Below are 9,950 nucleotides of genomic sequence, written 5' to 3'. Positions count from 1 at the left end.
TATGTTTGCTATGTCTATTAATATTAGTTCAATGAGAAAAATTTAGAAAAAACATTCAAAATATTATTAGGTAAACCAGTTACTTAACATTCATTATTCTAAGAATTAAAGAAATAGAATTCTACATTATTTAAATTATGAGTATTACAACTTAGAGGTAAAAAAGACTGTTGAATGTCATAAAATGTATATTAAAAAAGAACTATATCTTCAAAATAAGGATTTTGCCAGCAAAATCCTTGTTTATTTGAAGTAATTTCATAAAATTTAATCTTTATAACAAGATTTGTAATAATTATATATTCTTTATTTATTTATTTACACTATAAACAATAACTATATAACCAAAATAGTTTTAAGATAATGTTATTAATCATAGTTTATTATTAAAATGTACAAACTAAAGTATAAAAAAAGTTTTTTATTTATTTTTTAAAGAATTAAGCCAGTAAGATTTTATTTACATACAAGACAAATTTTATTTTAAGTAAAATTTGATTTATGAAATTGCTATATTGTCTTGAGGAATATAAATTTGATATTATCATATTTTTATGGATTCAAAATTTATTTCACTGACAGATACATGCATTATTCTCTTTAAACTCTTCCAAGTGTCTCCAAGTTGTTGTAAAGTTTTATTTTTTATTATAGCACAGCAAATTTTATCAGTGAAATTTCAGAATGAATTTCCCGCTGATTTCTTTACAGTAAATTAACATATTGTGTGGTACTCAATGAATGATTGGTTACTGGAAAAATAACCAACATGATACCACATGTAATAACACTTAAAAACATGTGAAACATTTTTTTGATTTCATGCAATAAAACAGCCTTGCAAAAACAATATACAACACTTCCTTTTACTGCTTTTAGAAATTGTTGTTTAATGTCTTACAGCTCCTTGCTCAGCATCAATAATGTTGGCTTGTGATGTTGTCGGCACTGTATTTTCTGCTTGTTGAAGACGTTTGTACTTTCCTGAAACAATACATCATTAAAATTTTTAACAAAATAACTAAATAGTTTTTTAATGTTAAATCTTTTTTTTTAAATATCAAATTAAGTTTGACTTCTGTTTAAAAAAATCTAATTGTATTACTGTTTTGAATTATCTCATGGACTGTATGTTTTTTCATATACATGTGTTGTGTTTTTATGTATTATATACATTGTGTTATCGTTATGTCTTATGAAAAAGTAAAATACTATATTGTTTCATGAGACATTTATTTATATGAATGTAACATTTTAAAACAACTTTCTGAATGAAATTAAAAATACATAAAATAAAAACAGTATAAAAAGAGAGTCAATGAGTTGATTAAATATTCAACAGTTCATTTAATATTCATTTTTTTTTTGAGTTGATTCAATGATGTTGATGAAATACACAGTCATAAGAATGAAAATAAGAATTCATTCAAACTTGAATAAGGCAATAATGAATAAAAGAAAAGTTTCTCCTTTCCTTTTCCCACAACACGGTATTACGTGTGTTATTTTAAGTATTGTTTTATATTCCATCTGTTATGGAAGCAGTGAAAACTAACTTTGGAGGTGATAAGGGATTTGCCTTTATGGATATAATTAGATGAGAAATTATGGACAAAAGAATTAAATCAGAAAACTATTTTTGAAAGTAACCACAGATATTCTGAATTGGGATGCTTCTGAAGATGAATGGTTAAAAGATTCACATAAATAAGAAATAAGATCTCAGAGTCTGGAATAATGTCAAATCAGATCTTAGGACTACTGTCAATAGAAGGAAAACTATATCAAGCTATTAAATACAAGATACAGAATTGTAACATGTCAAGGACCAAAAGTACACAACAAATCATATTAACTTCCTGTAATAAAAAATCTGATGTGGACACCACATGACCTCCTTGTACGCCAATCAAGTTACATATACACATTTTTCTTTTAAAATGAAAAGTACAAAAAATTTTATTTCATTAATAACTTATGATATTTTTTCATATATTTTTTTTATTATTATTATTGAATTATTATTTATTGTAAACATTTTTTTTACAATCAGAGGTTAATAATTATTAATAAATCAATATATTTAAATTATAAAAAAAAGAAAATGAAGTCGGATTTGAACCATTGTGCCTTCCGCTTGTAAGATCCAAATATTTCATTAATCAAAAATTTATTTGGCTATAACTATGGAACCAATGAAAGTAAGTACCACTTAGGATATATTTTTGAAAATCTCTCAATGAGGGCTTATTACTGCAGTTAAGAAAGAGTAAAAAATCCAAATTTTTTGGACTCTGAGTTTTTTGGACATTTTTGGTCAAGTTGATTGCAATCAAAAGTGGAGGTGCACAACTAGGTATTACTACAGTTCTAAATACAAAATTTCAACAGTCTATGGTTAATCATTTTTAGGTAGATGTCATAACAAAGCTACCAATTGTAATGGGTACCATGATTCCACTTCTGGAAAATTTCGACATATCTTCGCGTTTCACATCCCCTAGAACCCCAAAACCACCGTCAGTTCAAAAGTTCATATACACATTCATATTTCACTTTCTTGCGGACATGATAACTGCCGTAATTTTACGCCAATCACTTTCAAATTCACACAGAAAATATAACGATCCAAAATCTGGGTTGAGTTCGTTAATGGGCAAAATTGAACTATGGAGGGGAAATGGGGGGGAGGGGCTTTTTTGAAACAAACAAAATATTGTTATAACTTTCTTATTAAGTAAAATATCAAATTCGTTTAAAGTTCCTACTATTCTTTGGTTGAGGGCCTAAAACTTACCTAATTAAGGTAATTTTTTGGTTGGTGATTTGATATCACCAACTTTTGGCTCGCAGGGTAGAAAAAATGGGGTTTCGAAGACAAAAAAAATATCTTCCTTATTAGGCACAGTATCGAATCAGTTTAAAGTGGTTGTTAGTCCTCTAAATATTACCTAAAACTTTTGTCTAAAACAATTCTTGATATGACCAACCTTTACGGCAAGGGATGACCAAAATGTTGCTGGAATTGTAAGAAGATGGGGCTAGTCATACGCTAAAGATGTGAAACTTTTTTCACATGCAACCATTGACAAATTGAGTAAATTTGAAGTTTTTCTTAACTTTAAGGTGGAAATCTTTTTTATCCTGCATTTAGCACTGGTGAAATCTACTTCTGTCTTCCGGTGTGCTGTAAGGGATTTTTTAATTATGTGAGATATACATTCATACAGATGTCTTGCCAAAAATAGTCAAAATGGATTCAGGGATGATCAAAATGGATATTTTTGTTAAAATCTGAAAACTGAAATCTTTCGCGATTACTTCCTTTACTTCGTACAAGGAAGTAAAATTGGAGCAGAATCATCAAAGATGGTAGAATGAATGAATGAGTTATAAAACAGAGTACAGATATTTGAAATGAAATTACTCAAAGCGATAAAAGGAAAAATAAGAATAAATAGAATGAGGAATGAAGACATTAGAAAGTCTAAAGGAAAGATTATGAGGGAGAGAATTAGGAGAATAAGGTTATGATGATATGGTCATGTTAAGAGAATGAATAGGGAGAGATTACTGCGAGTGATAAAAGAACTGTGGATAATCAAAAGAAGGCCCAAAGACACCTGGGAGCTGTACAGGAAAGAAAGAATTAAATATAAGGGTGGAAAAAAGAGAATATTACTGGAAGCAAGTGAAGAAGAGAAGATAGGAGATAGGATAAGATAGGATAAGGATAGGAGATAGAGGAATCTACATGTACACCAATTAGGCATTATCTGGTGCAGGGTCCAGATATGTTTGTGTGTGTGTGTGTTTTGATAAATTATATATATATCTACCAAACCACTAGTCTTATGGTGGACTAGTATTGACGCCTTTCATTTAGAAGGCTCAAATCCTAGTCAGGAATGGCATTTTTTATATGCTACAAAATTTTCATTTCATATTCACACATACAAACTTCCACCTTATATGGTGAATTCATTAAAAAAAAAAACTAATAGGAATTTTTTTATATTTATTTATTTTATTTGTTAATTTTACTTGTTGCCAGAATCCTGTATGTATTCAGTATCTTTTACTGTGTTATTAGCTATTAGCAAATATATAATTGCTCCTACAGCAAATATTTCATTTATAATATTATAATGTGTATATATAGAAATAATTAAATAAGACATTTTTCATTATAATGAAAAGTTTTTCAGGAATTTATATTCATGTTTTAATTTGTGTTCATTTATTTCTTTTGAACTTTTTAAAATGTTATATGGAAATAAATGACTGTAATTTATCAATAATATGAGTATGAACCTCTCTAAAGTTACTATTCATTTCATCACTGTGTCCTTGTTCAACCTAATAATATCCATAGTTTGGTATAAATATGATGTAATTATCTTACAAGTACTCAGTGATTTTTTTATAAGCACAAAGATACTTTGGTCCAGTAAGTTAGAAAAACTACGGATATTGAGCGAGTAATTAACTTGTATTTACTTGAGCAAGTAATAAACTTAAGTAGATAAATACTGAAATTACCTACTTAAGTAACTCAAAATACCAAATTTATTACAAACATGCATGATTATTATTATTATAAATATATTTTAATCTGAAGTAAAAGATTTCATCACACATGCGCATGCATGCTCTCTCTCTCTCACACACACATGTGCACCCACACACACACCCACAATGACCCTTTCCCATATAAGATACACACTTTGATGTTGTTTAGAGATTACAGGGAAAGAAATTGTGCAAAAACACTCAACTTCAATGTTACAGTTTGATATGGGAAAAAAATAATATATGAATTAGGCGTAAAATATTTTTAAGTTATTCATGATTAGTATTAACAATTTTAAGGATCAAAAGGCAAGAAGTAAGATTAATCTAAGTTAATACAAAAAATTTAAAAATTTTTACAGCATGTTGACTGAAAAAGTGATTTTTTGAAGTTTTCATAAATTTTCAACTTTAGCAAAAAAAAATTGCCCTAACTCCCTTACCATATGTTCTATTTAAGTAACCTGGTAATCTAAATTAATCTAATATTTAAAGCATTAATATTTTTCCCCGATTATGTAATATACTTAAGTATAAAAATCTCAAATAATAAGAAAATAAAATAATTTAAGAAAAAAATTGTTTATTTTTCATAATTTTTGGGAAAAATTAAAATTAATATAACAATACCATTAAATAACGTATTCATTTTTTTCAATCACCTAATTCTGCTTGCTTCTTAAATTTTATCAATATTTAAGAAATTTTAAAAGACTGGAGCTATATATTATTGCTTTAAGTTTGTAATAAAAAAGTAAGTTTCTTGGTAAATAATTCTTATCACTGGAATGAAATGTAGTACATAACATATTATTTGTTTTATTTATCTTGTGAACTTAAGTATTATAATTATTATTTACTCTGATTAAGAAACATTTCTGATAAAAAATGAAAGTTTAACCTTGAAAGAACAAATTATCATTATTATTATTTCTTAAAATTATTAGTTATTTTACTCATTATCTTTTATTTCAATACTTTTAAGTTTATTTTTAACTGTAGTGTAGTTATAATCTGAATAGGCATACAATTTTTTCAATTAGGTAGAATTTTAATGCTTGTAAGTAATTAATATAAAATTGTAAGAAAAAGGATAAATCAATTTTATACATAGAACAATATTTATGTGTGAACAGCTGATCACTGATAAAATTTGATCATAAAAGAAATAACAAAACTGGAGTTTGGTTAATTAAAAACATTAATTCAAGAGAATGACCAGACACTGTTTGTTAAATTAAGCATTGCTAAATTAAATAAAATTATTCATTTCCTGTTATATATACACTGACATTTTAAATATACTTACTATCAAAAGGGAAACATAATTAAAACATCTTTTTTAAGTTACAATGATACACATTGTGTACATTGTGTATGACATTAATATGATATAGTGTGAGATATATATACATATACATATGTTGTAGTATGATATATATATATATATTCAACCTTTGTGTTATAACCTAACACTAGTCATTCTTGAATATTACATTGCTGTCACTAAGAATAACAATCACCCCACGATAGGCTATCAACGATAAGAAGGGTGTAAAGTGGTTTTCCATATCACCTTTACTTAATCAAACATCAAACATATTGTAAGATGTCATTATTGAAAGCCCACTGAAATAGACATTATACACAGCTCTGCAAGTGACTTTTTATTCTGTTTACCACAGAAACTTACTAGTTAATTAGTTTATGAATTTATTAGGTACAGAGAAATCAACTCTGATTAATACTGCTTTTACCTCAATTGCTTTTCATTTGTCACAATCAGATGTTACAACTGCTGGAATCAGAGTAAAGCAGAAAAAAATTATACAGTTTTTCTGTTAGAACAATGCGTTAGATAACAAGCCCACTTATATAGAAATGTTGGATAATCCTCTTTTTTGTAAGTCTTTTTTATGCTAAAATGATTTTATAACAAAAATAATTTTTTATAGTTATGATTAATTTTAGATCTCAGAATGTTTTATTTATAAGTTTTAAGTAGTTTTACTTGGTAAAATAACATTAAATTTGGGAAAAAATTAACCCACCATCAAAGAATTATGTAAATAGTCTGTAAAGGATCAATAGAAATAAAAGGAATCGATAATAAACAAAAAGTTCTGAATCATTGCAATAAATTATATAATAATCTTAAAAAAAATCCAAGTTGTATGTATCATATGAGTGCATGAAATTTTTGTGTTTGTTGGTAGATGGTGTGTTTTCAAAACAATGTTTGTTACGTAACTAGAAGTTCAATCATCTTGTGAATTTTCTTGCATGGAACAAATTTTCTTGGAGTATTTGTCATAGAAAAATGATCTTTCTTTATTATTTTAATACTGGAACCTTGGATGTGCAAAATATGCATTTTAATAAGAAAGATAAAATGGAATTGAAGAGATAAGTGAAAAATGGCAAAACCTTGCAGGAAATCTCTATTTAGACCAACCGATCTAGAAACTACTAGCTTTATACTAAGCCAATGGTTAACCAATTTGTATATTGGTTAATGGACAGCAGTCAGTTAGCAGATAAATTCTGAGCAGAAAAGTAAATTAAGAGGTTGCTGAACTGTTGTATAATAGTCACCTTCCGAGACAGACTCCAGCAATTTGGCCTGGTGGATTCAGGTGTATGTCCAGATTGTGGACAACTAGATGACGCATACCATGTAATTTACAAATGCGTGAAATGTGAATGTTTGCGCACAGAGACTATTTTTTGGCTTAACATTAGATCTTCGTGAGAGTTGGAAAAACTGGGCCGAATAGGTAATTGTTGAAAATTTCTTCAGGTACCTGGCAATAGAATGGATTACTGAGGGAATTTAGGGTTCCACCTGGTCTTTCCTGTGTCGTGGCTTTGTTGTTCTACTGTGTTGTGAGTTTTCATGTTTTTGTAGTGTTTTGTTTATTTAAATTTATTTTTGAGTTCATTTTTATTTTTTGTTTTGTGTTATGTTATGGTTGCATGTTGAACTCAACTTCTAACCTACTGGGTAGGTAGTTGCATTTTTAATTTCAGTTCCTTCATGTCACTCAGTCTTGTTAAAGACTTGACATAGATGTGTTTTGTTGTAATGAGTTCATTTCCTAGTAGTATACCGATGGGAATATCACATGTGGTATTCGCTTTGGTGGCATCCCAACTGAGGCAAGAACAAGGCTGAGAGATGCCTTTTGCCGGGGTTCTGAAGATGACCTCTGGTAAAGCCCATAATGGCTAGGTATGGAGGGGGTGGTGTGGTGACCAAAACTGCCACATGGAAGATGTCTTCCTCTATGAGTTCAGGATGTTGCATAATAGTGATTTGGCCTGATTGATTCCGGGTTATGTCTGCAAGGTGGAGTCCTGGATGATGCCTTTCATGTTTTCTACGAATGCTTGCAGTATGATATGATGCGTACAGAGGTGACTTGTCGGCTTTTATTTGGTTGATGTTGGACCTCTGTGAAAATTGGAAAAATCAGGCCGAATGGACTATCAATGAGGAATATATGGGATTTCTTGTAAGGGAAAGGACTGCTGAAGGTGTGTTGGGTTTTCCCACTTGGGTTTTCAATTTGTTGTTTTGTTATGTTCTTGTTATGGTATAAGTGTTTTTATTGTTGTTTTTATTTATATTTTGCTATGTTCTGTTTTATGTTTTTATTTTATTTTATTTATGGTGGTGTTGAGTGTTGAACTCAACCTTTCCCATTAAGGTATAGTTCATTTTATTCAGCTCGATTGGTCCAGTCTTGTTTAAGACTTATTGAAAGGTTTATTTTTGTATGGATAACATCAACAAATGATTAATAGTACACTGATGGAAATGTCACACTTGGCATTTGCATCAGTGGCATCCTAAATGAGGCAAGAACAAGGCTGAAAGATGTTTTTTGCCTGAGGTTTTGAAGATGACCTCTGGTAAAGCCCATCAGGGCTAGTATGGAGGGGGTGGTGTGGCGACCAGAATCATATCACATGGTGGGTGTCTTTCCCTACAGCGTCAGGATATTGCATAATAGCATTCAGATAAAAACTGATTTAAAAATCATAATAATAACTCTCAATAGTCTCTTTCTTGTTAGAGTGACACATCATTAAAATTATTTTCAATAGAATATTCATAGACACATTTCAATACAACCATTTGAAATATTACTTCTTTTGTGTTAAACATGAATTGATTTCTTATATTTCCTCTAAATTCCTATAATATTAGTTTTTAATAAACATAATTCATGTAATGAAGATATAAAAAAAAAAAAATATCCTTCTCTTCTTTATAATAAGTATGTTCTATTTTGGATATTATAAATCATTTAATAATAAAAAATTTTGGAAAATAGTTATAAACAAATTTTAAAGGAATTTACAATATTAAGCAGAACACAAAGCAAAAATATATTTTCACTTTATTATGATGAGTAGTTGTTGCTTCATCTGCATCACGCGAAAAGTGTCTTATAATAGAATTAGTGGTACAAATTAATTATTAAAAAAGTACTAATTTTTAATTTGGCTAAAGAACATTACAAAAATTTAGCTCAGTAAAATCATTTTTCAAATTTAGAATGCAACTGAAGATACTTACTAGCAAATCGTACCATCATTACTCCCCACCAAATACTCCATCCCCAGCCAACAAGACAAAATATAATGGTGAAAGCCTGACTAATTGATACTAAAACATTCACAAAGAATGCTCCAACTCTTGATCCGTTGGTATCCTTTACAGAGAATCTGGCTTTGCCGAAACATAAACAGAATAACCCACTCCACAGTGTTCCTGAAATTAAAAGTATATTATGTAAATAATTAATCATTAGGGTATTTTATAATAAATCAGTTGTAAGGATAAAAGTTGTATCAAGTATCCTCTATAAATAAAATTACACTAATATAATCATACTAATAATTAAAAAAATAAACATTATATACATAACTTAGTAGTATGTCAGGATATTTAAGATGATAATTTGACATTAGTTAACATTAGTTGAGTGACAACTTAACAAAACAACTGGGAAGGAAAGAAATGGGAAATCTAATTTCTTACATAACTGAGATTTAAGCACTGTTATTCCAGTGTTATAAAATATGGATTTGCTACTTTTTTCATCTGAAACATGTTAACAGTAGAATTAGTTACAATACAACAGTTGAACAATGATTGATTTTGAAACAAATAATATAATATAAACTTTTTTTATAACTATCAAAATTGGAAATTACAGTGAAAATTAGTGTAAGACATTACAACATGAAATGAGCTGAATTTAGAATAAATATTGTAGGTGTGTATTATATTCAATTTACAGAAGTTAATAAAAAATGTAAGGTAGAACTATAAAAAACAAGGTTATTTGATTTAACAAATTAATCTA

The 9,950-nt window shown here is 28.4% G+C and overlaps 1 protein-coding gene across 1 annotated transcript in view; it reads right to left on the bottom strand.

The window, feature by feature from the left end:
• Positions 1-451: 451 nt before the first annotated feature.
• Positions 452-9,950, bottom strand: part of stum (mechanosensory transduction mediator stumble) — a 47,993-nt gene continuing 38,494 nt past the window's right edge. Inside the window, exons 4-5 of the mRNA XM_075357570.1 lie at positions 9,158-9,352; positions 452-984 (exon numbers count right to left, since the gene is read on the bottom strand). Of these exons, the coding sequence (XP_075213685.1) occupies positions 890-984; positions 9,158-9,352 (290 nt within the window). The 3' untranslated portion in view covers positions 452-889. The remainder of the gene's footprint in view (positions 985-9,157; positions 9,353-9,950) is intronic.

Source organism: Lycorma delicatula, chromosome 2, assembly GCF_047948215.1.
Source record: "Lycorma delicatula isolate Av1 chromosome 2, ASM4794821v1, whole genome shotgun sequence".
NCBI lineage: Eukaryota > Metazoa > Arthropoda > Insecta > Hemiptera > Fulgoridae > Lycorma > Lycorma delicatula.
Note: the sequence above shows the minus strand (reverse complement) of the source record. Positions and strands in the feature narration are given on the sequence as shown.